General features: G+C 52.5%; 2 protein-coding genes across 3 annotated transcripts in view; one reads left to right on the top strand and one right to left on the bottom strand.

Moving 5' to 3' along the window:
• ASH1L (ASH1 like histone lysine methyltransferase) overlaps window positions 1-7,489 on the top strand; it is a 54,017-nt gene extending 46,528 nt beyond the window's left edge. For both annotated transcript variants that reach the window (XM_062016391.1, XM_062016392.1), the window contains 6 exons: window positions 876-1,014; window positions 1,647-1,819; window positions 2,971-3,137; window positions 4,177-4,217; window positions 4,772-5,073; window positions 5,863-7,489. In XM_062016391.1, coding sequence (XP_061872375.1) covers window positions 876-1,014; window positions 1,647-1,819; window positions 2,971-3,137; window positions 4,177-4,217; window positions 4,772-5,073; window positions 5,863-5,954 — 914 coding nt within the window. In that variant the 3' untranslated portion in view covers window positions 5,955-7,489. The remainder of the gene's footprint in view (window positions 1-875; window positions 1,015-1,646; window positions 1,820-2,970; window positions 3,138-4,176; window positions 4,218-4,771; window positions 5,074-5,862) is intronic.
• Window positions 7,490-11,754: 4,265 nt separating this feature from the next.
• The window catches only part of RUSC1 (RUN and SH3 domain containing 1), a 5,277-nt gene continuing 1,009 nt past the window's right edge, over window positions 11,755-16,022 (bottom strand). The window contains 15 exon segments of the mRNA XM_062016050.1: window positions 11,755-12,403; window positions 13,178-13,306; window positions 13,608-13,663; window positions 13,665-14,038; window positions 14,041-14,089; window positions 14,091-14,183; window positions 14,185-14,273; window positions 14,276-14,348; window positions 14,350-14,389; window positions 14,391-14,425; window positions 14,427-14,569; window positions 14,572-14,598; window positions 14,793-14,839; window positions 14,940-15,047; window positions 15,788-15,953. Coding sequence (XP_061872034.1) covers window positions 12,235-12,403; window positions 13,178-13,306; window positions 13,608-13,663; window positions 13,665-14,038; window positions 14,041-14,089; window positions 14,091-14,183; window positions 14,185-14,273; window positions 14,276-14,348; window positions 14,350-14,389; window positions 14,391-14,425; window positions 14,427-14,569; window positions 14,572-14,598; window positions 14,793-14,839; window positions 14,940-15,047; window positions 15,788-15,953 — 1,598 coding nt within the window. The 3' untranslated portion in view covers window positions 11,755-12,234.

The raw sequence follows: 16,022 nt of genomic DNA, 5'->3' as shown, positions 1-16,022 counted from the left end.
GTACATTTCTTTCTGAATACTCCCTTTTCACTCAGTACCAGAGTTGCTTTATTCTCCCTGAAGAGCCAGGAAAGGAGAGTTGAAAGCAGCTAATTTGAATTAACAGCCAGAGGAGGTGGGTTTGTTTACATTCTGCTTGAGGCCAGAAGCTGCTCTCAACATGGCCCTTTATATTCCCCCCCCTCTATGAGGCTTTTAAAGAAACCAGGGAGGTGGATTCCTCAAAAGTAACCCTGTCTTCAGCCCATTGGTTAACTTAAGCTGGAATAAATCTCTCTCTTCCCATTCCTACAACTCCAGCTTCTGTTTCTTCAACAGGGATTGCTGGTGTACCAGAAGATTTAGAAGCTGGCTTTGTGGGTGGAGGCAGAAATCAGTGCCCACGTGGCCAGTGTCATCTGTGGTTTAAATGAAAAGGACTGACTGAGCAGTGCAGTGTGTTGTACTCCACACTGGCACTGACAGATGGCAACATGGAACCTCAGAGCAGTTTTGGCACGAGAGGGAATGATCTTTTTTGAGCTCGTTCTGGGAGTCCCCCCCAAGTTGATAAACGAGGTGACACTCAGGAAAACCTGATTCCACAGCCTTCCCTTGAATCCTAAGTATGCTTTGAAGGTTGGAATGAACCCTCAGAGATCATCTAGTCCAACACATGTTGGTGTGTTCAGTCTGAGCAGGTGATTCACGTTTAGCTCCTGCTGTGGAAGCTTGGGTGAAAACACTGATGGGAACCTTCCCTCCTTGGCTTTGCCTCCCTGGTTCCAACCCAGCTCTGTCACCTTAGTTACAATGAAACCATTGGTGTGTTTTTTAGTGTGCTGGCTCGAGGGCAAAGTTGTTTACAGGGGTGTATTTTGTGCCTTGTTGCCCAGGTGATTGTGTTTACCTGATGAGAGACAGCCGCAGGACCCCAGACGGACACCCCGTGCGTCAGTCCTATCGGCTCCTGTCCCACATCAACAGGGACAAACTCGACATCTTCCGCATTGAAAAGCTCTGGAAAAACGAGAAGTATGTTCAAAGCATCTTTAGGACATGAGCCACTTCCCTGCCTGTCACAACACAGTCATTATGTGGAAGTCTTTGTCACAGCTTAAAGCCTCGTCACAGCCTCCAGCCCAGCGGGTGTGACTGAACTGAACGGTGGGCTTGGCTTAACAGAGGCTTGATGGTTTCCTACTTGTCTCTGCTTGTGCTCCACAACTGCAAAGGAAAACAAAACATGGGTGGTTGGAGGTTTAAGAAAGGGCTGAAAGATCCAAGTCCATGCAGTTGCTCAGTGTTGGGATGTGAGGATACACACTGGCAGCTTGGCTCAGGTAATGATGGCTGGTTTGCTGAGCCACTGCTTAAACTGAGGTGTGTGCCCCAATGGTCACAGCACAGCAGGTCTGCTGTGCTCAGCAAAATCCCTCTGGGTTTATTTCCACCTCCTGAAGGGGGTTAAAATGTAATGTTCATATCTAAAGCAATCCTCACATGCTTCCCTTTTCCACCATGGTCACTGCTGAGGTGCAGGATGGATCATTCCAGATGAACCAGAGTGTATTAAGTTGTATCAATGGGCTTAAACAAACAGCCTTTTTTTCCTTTGTGTCTCCCTGCTGTTTCTGTCTTTCTCCCACCTTCACACCTGCAAACAGAGAGGAGAGGTTTGCATTTGGCCATCATTACTTCCGACCCCACGAAACTCATCACTCCCCTTCCCGCAAGTTTTACCACAACGAGCTGTTCCGGGTGCCCCTGTATGAAATCATCCCCCTAGAGGCTGTGGTGGGAACCTGCTGTGTCCTTGACCTGTACACCTACTGCAAAGGTAAGGAAACACCCTGGCAGGTGAGAAATGAAACACTAATGCACCTTCCTAATAAACTGGCATGTTATTCTTGTTAAAAGGGCTGTGGGCAATCGTGGCTCAGCCAGCAATGGCTTTAGGAAAGGCACATCCTGGACTTGACTAAAGACTTTGGCATTGTTTCCTGTAGCATCCTCCTGGAGAAATTGGCTGCCCAAGGCTTGGGTGGATCCACTGTGAGCTGAGTGGAAAACTGGCCCAGGGAGTGGGGGGGAATGGGGTGAAATGCAGCTGGTGGCTCGTGGTGTCCCCCAGGGCTCAGTGCTGGGGCCTGTTCTGTTTGACACCTTCAGCAGGGATCTGGGGGAGGGGATGGAGGGAAGCCTCAGGCAGTTTGCAGGTGACACCCAGCTGTGGGGAGTGTGGGGCTGCTGAGGGCCCTGGGCAGGCTGGAGCCAGGGGCTGAGGGCAATGGGATGAGGGTGGGCAAGGGCTGGGTCCTGCCCTTGTGCCACCCCAAGGTCAGGCAGCTCCAGGCTGGGGCTGAGGGGCTGGAAACTGCTGCAGGGAAAGGGCCTGGGAGGGTTGGTGGCAGCTGGGCAGGAGGCAGCAGCGTGCCCAGGGGGGTGAGAAGGCCAAGGGCAGCCTGGCTGGGCTCAGCAGCAGCAGGGCAGGGATTGTCCCCTGTGCTGGGCCCTGGGGAGGCTGCAGCTCCAGGGCTGTGTCAGTGCTGGGCCCCTCACTCACTGCCACAGGGACACTGAGGGGCTGCAGCGTGGCCAGAGCCGGGCACAGAGCTGGGGAAGGGGCTGGAGCACAAGGGGCTGGGGAGGGGCTGAGGGAATGGGGGTGTTGAGGCTGGAGAAGAGGAGGCTGAGGGCAGCCAGCAGCACTCTCTGACACTCCCTGACAGGAGGCTGCAGGGAGCTCTGCTCCCAAGTGATGGGACAAGAGGAAACAACCCCAAAACCAGAGGAGATTGAGGTTTGAGCTGAGTTTTTCCTCTTAGATGGATCCAACAATGTGTCCACTGTTACAATTCTGAATCAAGGAGTACAAAGATCCTCTTCCCCCTCTACCAAGCAGCTCTGGCAGCTCTGCCACCTTTTCCTACTGCACCACATTTCCCCTTTCAATCTGATTAACCTTTTCCCTTTGTTACCAACCTGCAGGGAGGCCAAAGGGTGTGAAGGAGCAGGACGTGTACATCTGTGACTACCGCCTGGACAAATCCGCTCACCTCTTCTACAAGATCCACCGGAACCGTTACCCTGTGTGCACCAAGCCCTACGCCTTCGACCACTTCCCCAAGAAACTCACCCCCAAGAGAGACTTTTCAGTAAGTAACCCTTCTTCCTCACATTTTACCTGCAGGCTGGTGAAAGGTTCTGGCTCTTTGTTTAGGAATGAAGCTTAGTAAAACCCAAAGAGTGACCGCCACAGGATCACAGAGCCTGGAGGAAAAGCTGCCTGGAAAGAAAGGTGGGGAAGCAAAAGTGAGGGGAGGCAGAGAAGAATGCAGTTCAAAAGCAAGTGGTAGCAAACAGGGTGATGTTTAAGCTTAGGGAGTGTGGTGTCTGATGGAAATCTAGATGCTGATTCATTCAAGCATCTGAAAGTCAGGTTTTGCTCGTGTGGGAAGTCCAACATGAACTTGTCAGCCTGCCTGTTTCAGCCTTCCTTTGGTGCCATTACTCCATGCCTTAAAGAAAAATGGGTTACAAATGGGTCTCAGCAGTCCCTTTGCATGGTCATTGCAGTGCAGCAGAGCAGTGTTTGCCTCTTTCTGCTCCCCTGCTCTGTCAAACTGGTCACTGTAATTATCCCTGCACACTGTAATTATCAAAGCCCACCAGGTAGGCTGCAAAATCCTCAAGTGCAGTTTCCCTGAACATCCTCCATCAGAACATCTCTTCCTTTCAGCATCCCATGTTCCCCTGTTCTGTGGAAGCAGCAGCTCTTTGTTGTGCACATCTTACACAGCACCCTTGTGTCTCTGAGCACAAGAGGTAGCAAGCAGGGCTGGCAAATCTTTTGCCAGGTCAACACTTTTCCTCCTTGGAAGCAGAAAGGTCTTTGGAAAGGAGCTTAGAGACTGTTCCAAACTTTCTGCTGTGCAGAATGCAAAAGGTTGATGGTGTGTGGCTTAAAATATTTAGAAGATAGAAAGAATCAGGTAATAAGTCTGGCTCTGGCTGACCTTTATAACATGATTGTGCCTTGTTCTGATGTATCTGATGTGTAAGATAGGCCAGTTGTGCACTGGCAGCTGTAAAGTGTCAGGTAGGTGAACCCTTTATCAATACTTGCAGAGTCTTTGATAAACCAACACTGTGACTTGTATTTGCTGTTAACCATAATCCTTATTGTTGTTCCAGCCTCATTATGTACCAGACAACTACAAGAGAAATGGAGGCAGGTGAGTCTCACCCACCAGGTTGATGAGATGAGATGAGATGAGATGAGATGAGATGAGATGAGATGAGATGAGATGAGATGAGATGAGATGAGATGAGATGATCCTGGTTTGGTTTCTTTTTCCCTCCCCATTTCCTCTGAGTGCTCTGGAAATAAGAACTTGAAATTATTTAAAGCAATGCTCTAAACTTTGAAGGAGATAAAAGGGAACAATGGAGGAGGGATAGAACACAGGAGCAGCCCAAGTGTTCCTTAATAGTATGTAAGGAAGAGCACAGAAGCCTTTTGAAAGCAGAAGCATGTGAGGGATGGCAGAGGCCAGGAGAAGAGCATCCAGAAGTGCTGAGCTGGAGTGTTTCAGAGGACAGAAAGCTTTACAGATTGAGATAAGCCAAACACTGCATTTGCTGTTAGGCAAACAAGGTCAGAGGAAGATTGGCACCCCTTAGTAAATAAGAAGCCTCCTTCCCCCCCTGAGAACTCCTCACTAGTCTTTGGCCTTTCAGGCAAGTGTCTGAACATCTGTGGTGTTTAAACCCTTCTTTCCCTGCTCAGGTCATCCTGGAAAACAGATCGTCCAAAGCCACAGCTTAAAGATTTAAACCAAGAAGAAGATTCTCTTCCACTTATTGAGGATGTTTTAGGAAACCAGGATCAAACTCCAAGTGAGATGCCCAGCCTGGAAGAGCCAGAAAAAGAAGCAGCCTCTAGTGAGACCTGTGCAACGGAGAAGAAGGTGGAAGAAAGCAGTTCTGACACGAGGCAGCTCTGCACTCCAGAGGAAAGGCGGCACATCCAGAGAGAGAGACTCAATCAGATCCTGCTCAACCTCCTAGAGAAAATCCCAGGGAAAAATGGTGAGACCCTAGGCCATGGTTACACAACAACCTTTCTCCTACAGGTGTCTTTCCAGTCTCCTGTTGGTAAAATCAACAGCTTGGTCTGAATTTGTTGCTGGTGGACACCATCAACCATCAGTTTTCTTTTACTACAGTGGCAAATCCCACCAAATGCCAAGGGAATTCCTTGCAGTGTGTGCTGTTCCATCCTTTTAGTAGCCACAAAAGCTTTCTGAAGACAGATTTCCCCCCTTCATTCCGTGTTTACAACTGAAGAGCTCAACAGACGTGCCAAGAGTCTGGAAAAGTCTTTTTTGACCTTTAAGGAGCTTCCCATTTAGGTTCTAAATAACTCCTGTAGGCAGTGTCTAAGCTGTAGAATAAGGTGGCTGTGGCTGCACTGATTATGTCTGTTAATTCATGAGCTCTGTCCAGTCTCTTCCCTGTTCTGAGAGTCAAAGCAGAACAATCATGGACTTAGGGGAAAAACTGAGGTTGGAAGGACCTTTGGGGGATCTTCTGGTCTAAAGGTGGCACAAGTGACATCAAGTTGCTCAGTACTTTGTCCAGTGGAGTTTTGAACGTCACAAAAGGCTGGGAACATCCTTGAAAGGGTATCTCCTTCCTTGGAGGTCTTCAGGACCCACCTGGACACGTTCCTGTGTGACCTGATCTAGGTTGACCCTGCTTCTGCAAGGAGGGGTTGGACTGGATGAACTCTAAAGGTCCCTTCCATTCTATGAAAGGGAAACAGGGTGAGATGAGTGAATCCCTCTTTTAACCAAAGAAACCTGTGTTCTTTTGCAGCTATTGATGTCACATATTTGCTAGAGGAAGGGTCAGGAAGAAAGCTGAGGCGACGCACACTCGCCATCCCCGAGAGCAGCTTCAGGAAATGATCACCACAAAGAGAATCTGCTCCCACAAAACCCAACCTCCTGGGGACTGAAGGCAGGAGCCCCAACTTCCTCTGCACCAAGCCAAGGAAAAGAGGGCAAAGCAGAAAACTGACAAATACTTAACAAAACAGTTAGCACTTAGATGTGTGGGTGGGCAGGTTGCCCTGCCCCTGCTCTGCAGTGCTCTTCTGGTGTGTGTGTTGTTGGGCGTGCCTTGTATTGATGTTAGGTACTGAGAACACAAACCTCGTGGTTATTGTCCAGGATGGTCAAAGTTAATTTATTTTTTGCTTGATATTCCCACTCAGAGGAAAAAAAAAAGTATATATATATAAAAGATGGGGAGGTGAGGCAGAGAAATGACTGATTTATTGAGGAGAATGTTCCCCCACATTCACCAGTTTTAACCTGTGGTCGTACCAGAATAACCAGCTGGGAGAGGGGAAGGTCCCAATGGCTTCAAAACAAGGAAAGGCTGCCCTAAAAGCCTCTGATTTGCACAAGTTCCAAGAAGAAAGAAACATACCCAAAACCTCCAAAAGGTTTTGACAAAGGAGAAGCTTGTCCAGAGTCACCTCGGAGAGAGTTTGGTGGTCGAGACGCTCGTTGTGTGGTGGGGAAGAGGAGGAGGGGGAAAGGGTGTGAGGAAGATGATGATGATGATGATGATGAGTATTCTTTTTCACCTTATTTTTTTTTCCTTCTTCTTCTGCAGAGAAGTTTTATAAAGCAAGTCAAATCCTGACAACACCATAGCTGTTGGTTTTTTTGCTAAGCCCGTGGTTCTCGTGCGTCTTTGAGTGTGTCGTGAGAGTCCAAAAAGCTCTTAAAAAGGACAAAAAGAAAGACAAAAAAAAGAGAAAAAACAAAGAAAAACCAAAAAAAAAATAAGAGAAACTTTCACTACATGAACCTGTCAGAACAGTATTTGTTGTGAACTGTAGAATATATCAACTGCTAACACTATTCTTGTGATCTGGTTGTACAGCTTAAAGAAACGTCCGTGTCTCTCTTAAATTAAGAGCCAGCGTATCCCACTCCTCCCTTCTCCCTAATCCCCCTCCCCTCCAAAAATACATCAACCCCAGGCCCAAGGCAACAACCCCAAGCCCTCAATTCTCCCAGTGGGACATGGCCACAGCCACAATCCCCTCCCTAAGGGGAAGCCACCATTGCCACGAGAGGTGGTTGGCACACCCAGGCCTTTCCCCCTCCCCCAGCTTTCCCCCCTCTCTCCCTTTCCTCTGAAACAGCTTTTTTTGGGTCTTTCCAAAAGTCCATATTGCATAGAAAGTCCTGTTTTAGGTGGTTTTTTTTCCCCCCCTCCCTCCCCACCTTCTAAACCCATTTGGAAACGTGCCAAGTTGTATATATCTTTTATCTGCTGCGTGGATGTAAAAGCAATACAAGTAGCTCCATGTTCCTTTTTGAATGGACCAAGCTTGTCCTAATGTACATTTCTTGTTCTTATGATGATTATTTTACTCTTGAGTGGAACATGACTCATTCCATTAACTTTTATGTGTTGATAAAAAGGAGAAAAAACAAAAAAGATTGTAAAAAAATGGAGGAAAAAGGGGGAAAAATGGGGGAAAATGGGGGAAAAAGGGGGGGAAAAAAGGGGGGAAAAAATGGGGGAAAAAAGGGGGAAAAAATGGGGGGAAAAGGGGGAAAAATGGGGGAAAAAGAGGGAGGGGAAAGGGGAGAAAAAAGGGGAAAAAAGGAGGATAAAAAAGGGGGGGGAAGGGGAAAAAAGAGAGAAAAAAGGAAAAAAAAAAGGGAAAAAAAGGGAAAAAACTGAGAAAAAAAAAGCAAAAAGCAAAAGAAAGGAAAAAAAACCCCACCCCTTTGAGAAAAAAGTATTTTATTAAAATAAAAACAAACAAAGCAAATAGTTTGGAATATTTTCTTACTGTAGAGAAGCACTGTACAGAACCAGGAACCCTGAGTATAAAATACTCATGGCTAGGGAATATTGCATGTCCAAACCCTCCCTTTCCCCTCCTCCTCCCTCCCTCCCTCCCTCCCCTTGAGTTGTCTCCTTTGAGTTTCAAACAGAAGAAACTGCAAATGGTGTTAAAACACTAGAAAAAGAGGAAAGAAACAAAGGACACAAGCTTTTAAAAGAAGAAGCAAAGCACCAGAAGCCAGCCACTAGCTCGGTCAGTTTTCTCTTTCTTTTGTTGAAAGACTAAAGGAAACAAAAAGCTGTTTTTTAGACAATCAAAACTACAAAAAAACCACAAAAAAAAACCATTAGGTAAGTGCAAAAAGACTTTTTTTTCTTACTGGTGTAGAAAATTAATGACTTTTTTTATTGTTTTGGGGTTATTTTCTAACAACAACGAGGAGACCAGGTGTTGTCACCCAGGTTTTAAGACCAGGAAAGCACTACATTACTGCAACTAGCTGAAATGAACTCTTTTTAGTCTGCATGGGTTGTAGGCTGTGTGATTGCTGAAAAGAAATGCTGCTAATATATTTCCTTTTTACAGAAGAAAAGAAAAGAAACAAAGCATATCTAAATAGATCATTGTTTTGATGTTAATCTTTGTAAATTATGTATGACCAATTTTAACATTGGATGTAATTGCATAAAAAAAGCCTGCATCTCAATCCTGAGAGAGTCTAGTATTAAATGGAAAACAAATCCTTTTCCTAGTGCTGACTTGTGGGCTTTTTCTTTTCATGTGCCTTCCCCTCATTTTCTACCTCCTTTTGGTTCTTTTTTACCTCCAGCTCTCAAGGTTTCCAAGGTTTGTGCTGCTGGTGGTGGTTCTGCTTGGAACTGAGGGGGTGTGGAGACAGGAGGAGAAGCATCCCATCATCACTGGGGGTAGTCAGGGGCAGGTGAAGCATGAAATGCACATATTTAGGGATAACTCCCCAAAATACAGAGCCCTGGTGCCTCAGAGCTTGTTGCCTCCTCAGCAGAGTTGTGGCACTGGCACTGATGCTTCTCAAGTCATTGGAAAGAGCCATTGGGGTGGTGGGAGGGATCAGCCTGACCACATCCCAGCCTTGAGGCACACAGCAGGACCTTTAAATTAGAGCTGAGGCAGAACTGTTTCCCTGAGAGGGGTGTCAGCCCTGTGCCAGGCTGCCCAGGGAGCTGGGGCAGTGCCCAGCCCTGCAGGGTTCCCAAAGCCCTGGGGCTGAGCTGCTGTGGGTCAGTGCTGGGCTGGACAGGATGAGGCCAGTCAGGGGCAGGTGAACCATGAAATGCACATATTTAGGGATAACTCCCCAAAATACAGAGCCCTGGTGCCTCAGAGCTTGTTGCCTCCTCAGCAGAGTTAGTTGTGGCACTGGCACTGATGATTCTCAAGTCATTGGAAAGAGCAAAGAGGTGTTTTGGGGTGGTGGGAGGGATCAGCCTGACCACATCCCAGCCTAGAGGCACACAGCAGGACCTTTAAATTAGAGCTGAGGCAGAACTGTTTCCCTGAGAGGGGTGTCAGCCCTGTGCCAGGCTGCCCAGGGAGCTGGGGCAGTGCCCAGCCCTGCAGGGATCCCAAAGCCCTGGAGCTGAGCTGCTGAGGGGTCAGTGCTGGGCTGGGCAGGATGAGGCCAGTCAGGGGCAGGTGAAGCATGAAATGCACATATTTAGGGATAACTCCCCAAAATACAGAGCCCTGGTGTCTCAGAGCTTGTTGCCTCCTCAGCAGAGTTGTGGCACTGGCACTGATGCTTCTCAAGTCATTGGAAAGAGCCATTGGGGTGGTGGGAGGGATCAGCCTGATCACATCCCAGCCTTGAGGCACACAGCAGGACCTTTAAATTAGAGCTGAGGCAGAACTGTTTCCCTGAGAGGGGTGTCAGCCCTGTGCCAGGCTGCCCAGGGAGCTGGGGCAGTGCCCAGCCCTGCAGGGTTCCCAAAGCCCTGGGGCTGAGCTGCTGTGGGTCAGTGCTGGGCTGGACAGGATGAGGCCAGTCAGGGGCAGGTGAACCATGAAATGCACATATTTAGGGATAACTCCCCAAAATACAGAGCCCTGGTGCCTCAGAGCTTGTTGCCTCCTCAGCAGAGTTAGTTGTGGCACTGGCACTGATGATTCTCAAGTCATTGGAAAGAGCAAAGAGGTGTTTTGGGGTGGTGGGAGGGATCAGCCTGACCACATCCCAGCCTAGAGGCACACAGCAGGACCTTTAAATTAGAGCTGAGGCAGAACTGTTTCCCTGAGAGGGGTGTCAGCCCTGTGCCAGGCTGCCCAGGGAGCTGGGGCAGTGCCCAGCCCTGGAGGGCTCCCAAAGCCCTGGAGCTGAGCTGCTGAGGCTGGGGGTCAGTGCTGGGCTGGGCAGGGCTTGGACTTGAAGCTCTTTTGCACTCAATTCTACATGAGGAACACAAGAGAACACGTCCCTTCCAACCAACCTTTCAGGCTTCATCCACATTTCCTCAGCCACCCTCTCCCAGGGCTGAGGTAAAGACCTCACCAATGTCTCTGGGTTTCACCAGCCCCTGGTTCACAAGTGGGGTCTGAATCAGCTCATGTTCATCCCTCAGGAATTAAATGGCTCCTGCAAACCCTCCCCCTCTCTACCAGAGCTTGATTTTTTGCCTCTTTCCATTTCCTAACCTGTATTTATGCTCATTAAGATGCCTGACCCATGCACTTGCCTTCCTTTTAAGCCAGGGCCAGCAAGCCAAGCATTGGAGGGCTCTTTTTTATTAAGGACAGAACAACAAACCCCACCTGGATTCATCTCCTGCTCCTTTGACCCACTTTCCAAGTCCAGAGGCAGCTGTGGAATCCAACCTACTTAAGGCAAGGCAAATAACATTCCCCTTGAGGTGTAACAACCCCTTGGCTGAGAGGGAAAGATGCCAGAGAGGGAAATGAGAAGAGGATAAAAAGAGGCTTTATCCCCAAAGCTGGACCCTGTGGGCTGGAGCCTGGGCTCCTTGGCCATTGCAATGGGAGTGAAGAGGCTGAAATGTGGTTCATGGCCCACAGGTGGGTGCACTGGCCCAAATATTGTCCTCAAGACAAGCTGCTGTTGCCTCCTGGCTCTCCAGTAAGTCCCAGTCCCAGTCTTACTGGGCATCCCAGTACGAAATGGAAACAGAAGGGGCTGAAATCACAAGGCATGAGAAAAACTTGAATGTAAAGCACCCAGCCTGAAATCCTGTGACCCAGGGGAAGGAAAGAGATCCCTTTAAACAACTAAACAAGCCAACCAGCCACCACAAACCTTTCCCAGGTATGTCCTGCCCCTGCTGGGGCCTCAACTGGAGTCCTGTGGCCAGGGCTGGGCTGCCCAGCTCAGGAGAGACAGGGAAGTGCTGCAGAGAGGCCAGTGCAGGGCTGCCAAGATGCTGAGGGGCTGCAACATGTGTGTGAGGAGGAAAGGCTGCAGCCCTGGGGCTGTTGAGCCTGGGGAACAGAAGCCTGAGCTCAGGGGCACCTTGTTGATCAACCCCTAAAGGGTGGGTGGCAGGAGGTTGGGGTCAGTGCCAGGACATCAGCTGCAGCACAAAAGGTTCCATTTAAACCCAAGGAGCAAGTGCTTTGGTGCTGAGCTGAGGGAGCCCTGGCCCAGGCTGCCCAGGGAGGGTGTGGAGGCTCCTTCTCAGGAGGTTCCCAACCCCACCTGGACACGTTCCTGTGCCCCCTGAGCCAGGGGAACCTGCTGCAGCAGGGGGTTGGGGCTGGCTGAGCTCTGGAGGGTCCTTCCCTCCCCACCAGCCTGGCTCACCCACAGCAGGATCAGGCCACAGGGACAGTTCCAACCTCCTCCCCTCCAACCCCTGCTGCAATGATCCATTCACACATGCAGACACTTAAGTCACAGCCTTTATTTGCAGCTCTTTCCCTCTGGGGAAGCTCATTCCTGTGGTTACAACTATTTACAGAGTGTTGGGACTGTGCAGCAGCAACTGTGGCCTGGGCACGTGGAGGTGGTGGCAGTGGCAGGACATGACAGCATGGAGGTGACACACAGGACTGTGAGCACTGGGCAGGGACAGGACCCTTCCTTGGCACAGCTGTGGGCAGCAGCTGAGGAGACAGGAGCAAGAGCAGGTCCCACAGTGAGGTGCCAAAGGGTCTGTGGGGCTCAAAGGGCTGCACCCACCTCAATGCAACAGCAGCAAAGGGCACCAGGGGCAGGTCCCCTCCAGAAGTGCCATCCCTGGTTGTGGTGAAACCCTGGCAGTGGTGAAACCCTGGTGGTGATGAAGTCCTGAGGGTGGTGAAGCCTTGGCAGGAGATGGTCCTTTGCAGAGGTGGTGCAAACTCAGCTGCTTCCTCAGGTCCCATCCTCCTCCTCCTCCTCCTCACAAAATGAGGGAGGTGTAACCAACAGGAACCAGGCCAGTGCTGTTTCCATGGCAGCAACAGATCCAGTCTTCATCCACAGTGGAGAGCAGCTGCAGGATGTCTCCTTTTTGGAAGCTGAGGTGCCCATCAGCAGTGCCTGTGTGGTCACACAGAGCCCGAACTGCCCTGGACAACAAACAGCAGCAGGATTCAACCCCCCAGGAACCACCCAGAGAAGCTTCCCCAGCACCCAGGAGAGCTTCTGGTGCTCCTGTGTGGAGATAAATGACTCCCTCCCTCCTCAGGTGAGGTGACAAGGGACTTGAGCCACATCACAGGGACCTGGGGCAGCAGCAGGGAGGGAGCAGCTCCTGCACAGAGGCAGGGGAGATGGGGGTGAGGGCAAGGGAGGAGGGGGGATGGCCACTCACCCCCTGGGTGGCCTTGGACAGATGCTGCCAGCCAACCAGCCCACTGCAGCTCTTCCAACCTGCCACAGCTTCATAGAATCATAGAACTGATTGGGTTGGAAAAGCCCCTGAAGCTGCTGCAGCCCCAGCCCTGGCCTCAGCCTGCCCAGCCCAGCACTGACCCACAGCCTCAGCCCCAGGGCTTTGGGATCCCTGCAGGGCTGGGCACTCCCCCAGCTCCCTGGGACACTGTCTCAGCTTGCTCAGAGCTGCTGTGACTCCAGAAAGGACACAAGGGAAAGAAAATGCTCCAAAATTCTCCCAGAGAATGGCTGGGGGGAGAAAAATAACCCTCCTTGAGCACAACCAGGCAGCCACAGAGGCTGCACAGCTCTGCAGGGACAGGGGAGGCTCTGAGGGCCACTCAAGGCACAGGTTGGCAACAAGGAGTGGTTCAAGGTTCTCCCTACTTGTGGGATCTCCAGGCTGTGTCTGGAAGCAGCCCCCTGCATCAAGCCACCCCCCAGCTTCCCAGGGCACTGTGCATCACCTGTGGGTCTGGGGTGGCTCAGGGGGGTTCTTCTCTGCTTCTCCTTGAACCTGGGTCTTCTCAGGGATCAATCCCTTCACCATCATGGCCAGGACACGTGTGCTGGGGGACAACCAGCTGGAAGGTCTCCTGCCACAAAGCAGAGGAAGGCTTGAGCTCACCTGGGAAGCCTTTTCCCACCCATCCAGCCTCAGACTGTCGTGGTGAAGCGAGCAGGGTCCCACCAAACGCTGCTGAGCTGCCACCACGAGCTCCTGCTGCCAACACTGGAGCCACGTGCTAACCCCAGGAGCACAAAAAAAGGCAGCAGGAGACACCCCACCAGGCCAGTGAGGCTCACACCACCTTCTGCAACCACTGCCTGAAGGGGGAAAAAACACCCCCTGCCTCAGCACAGCCCCAAGCCCACCTCCACCAGCCAGGGGCTCACCTGGACCTGGCTGAGACGGTGGCAGGACTGGCAGAGGGGTTGGTGGCCCCAAAGAGGACCACCCAGCCAGCTGCCCTTGGCAGGAGCAGCAGGACCATGTGCCTCTGCCTCAGGAGGTGCTGCCCCACTCCCACTGCCACGAGGCTCTGGGGGAACAGCCAGGACTTTGTCTCCAGGATCATCCAGCTGGGTGGGTGCTCCAGCCTCAGCAAGCAGAGTCAGGTCTTCAGGTGAAGAGGTCCCAGAGGTGTCAGAACTGCTGCTGAGCTTCGAGTTGGAGAGTTGAGGGGGAGCTTTGGTCTGGAGGAGCTGCAGCTCTGTGCCTCTGAGCTCGTTGATGGCTGTTTGGGATCGTGGAGCCTGGCCAGGGCTGGAATCCCCTGCAGCTGCCCACAGCTTTGTCCACCACACACAGGGGCTTTTCTCCTTGCTGGAGCACCATCAATCCTGGAGGCTTGACTCAACTGGCCCCACCAAGCACTGAGGCCAAGGCCCAGTGTCCTGAGGATCTGCCTGGGACCTGCAGGTCTCCTGGGAGCTTTCAGCTCTCAGCAGAGCACGACTGAGCTGGTCACCCCCACCGCAGAACGTGCTGGAGGGTCTCGTGCAGCACAGCCCCCACCTGGGGGCCCAGGGCTCAGCCCTGCTTGGGACAAGGACCTTGCTGCTGCCCTCAGCACCAGCTGCTCGTCCCAGGGCATCAGGGGGAAGCTCATCCTCAGGTTTTGCCCCTGTGGGGTCGGCTTTGGCTCTCCAGAGACGGCTCCAGAGCTCCCTGTGCCCCGTGGGCAAGAGCCAGGGGGTGAGTCCAGGCGCCGGGGACAAGGGCCTGACATCCACAGAGAGGTGATGGTGTTCAAAGAGGAGGTCGAGGTGAAAAGTCAGCACTGAGAGGGGCTGGAGGAGCAGCAGCAGTTCATCAGCCAGCTGGGGAAGAGGCCCTTGGCTCAGGGCAAAGAAGGCGTGGGTGAATACAGCAGGGAGACGACACCTAGGAGACAGGGATGGCTGCACAGAGCCCCTGCTCCTGCCACACAGCCCAGGGCCAGCAGGTCAGAGCAGCTTCTGCCAGGAGCTGCACCCAAGCCCCACCCTGGGAAGTGATGCCCTTGGGACCTCAGCCAAGCTGAGGCTGGATGTGGGATCATCACCCTGCCACACGGGAGAGGGGCAGCGTGCCCTTACCTGGGCTCTTCTGCAGGTGACAGATCCACAGCTCCAGCTGCTTCGTGCTGGGAAGGACAAAAGGAAGCCAAGTCAGAGCTCTCAGGGCTGTTTCCAAGCTGTCACCACAGCAAAGGCCAGGCTGGGGCAGCAAAAGCCAACACTCACTTCAACAGGCCGAGGATGAAGGCGTGAAACTTCTGCCTGGTGCTGCTGAGAGGGGTCAGCCCAGCCACGTGGCAGCAGAGCGAGTGCAGAGAGCGGCTGCAAGGCGCCCTGGGGGGACACAAACCCACAGCTCTGGGTGCCCATCCACCCCAGCCCACCCTGGGAAAGGATTCCAGGTCCTGGGGGAGACCCAAACTCACAGCTCTGGGTGCCCAACCTGCCCCAGCCCAGCCTGGGAAAGGTCTCCAAGCCCTGGGACAGCCCAGCCTGGGAAAGGTCTCCAAGCCCTGGGGGACCCAAACTCCCAGCTCTGGGGTGCCCACCCTGCCCCAGCCCAGCCTGGGAAAGGTCTCCAAGCCCTGGGAGACCCAAACTCACAGCTCTGGGTGCCCCATCCTCCCCCCAGCCCACCCTGGAAAGGATTCCAGGTCCTGGGACAAGCCCAGCCTGGGAAAGGATTCCAGGTCCTGGGAGACCCAAACTCCCAGCTCTGGGTGCCCCACCCTCCCCCAGCCCAACCTGGGAAAGGTCTCCAAGCCCTAGGAGACACAAACCCACAGCTCTGGGTGCCCAACCTGCCCCAGCCCAGCCTGGGAAAGGATTCCAGGTCCTGGGAGAGACCCAAACTCACTGCTCTGGGTGCCCAACCTGCCCCAGCCCAGCCTGGGAAAGGATTCCAGGTCCTGGGACAGCCCAGCCTGGGGAAAGGGATTCCAGGCTCTGGGAGACCCAAACTCACAGCTCTGGGTGCCCAACCTCCCCCAGCCCAGCCTGGGAAAGGTCTCCAAGCCCTGGGAGATGCCCCCATGGCCAAGGAGGACGTTCCCTTACCCCCGTCCTGACTTCACTGGAGGGCTTCCACCACGCTCCAAGGGGAGTTTCTCCTCTGGCCTGTGATGACATCCTTCTGGAAGGGCTTGAGCCCATCCTCCAGCACGGCGTGGAGCGCGGGGCAGAGGCTGCGCAGCAACAGCTCACCCACGTCTGGGCTGAGGCGGCTGTCACCAGCTGCGCCTGGGAGAGAGGGGAAGGAGAGGGGGAGAGGGGAGAGGGGAGAGGGGAGAGGGGAGAGGAGGGGAGAGA

This window comes from Colius striatus, chromosome 29 (genome assembly GCF_028858725.1).
Source record: "Colius striatus isolate bColStr4 chromosome 29, bColStr4.1.hap1, whole genome shotgun sequence".
NCBI classification, from domain to species: domain Eukaryota; kingdom Metazoa; phylum Chordata; class Aves; order Coliiformes; family Coliidae; genus Colius; species Colius striatus.
The sequence above is the reverse complement of the archived record's forward strand: the minus strand, read 5'-3'. Positions and strand labels throughout refer to the sequence as shown.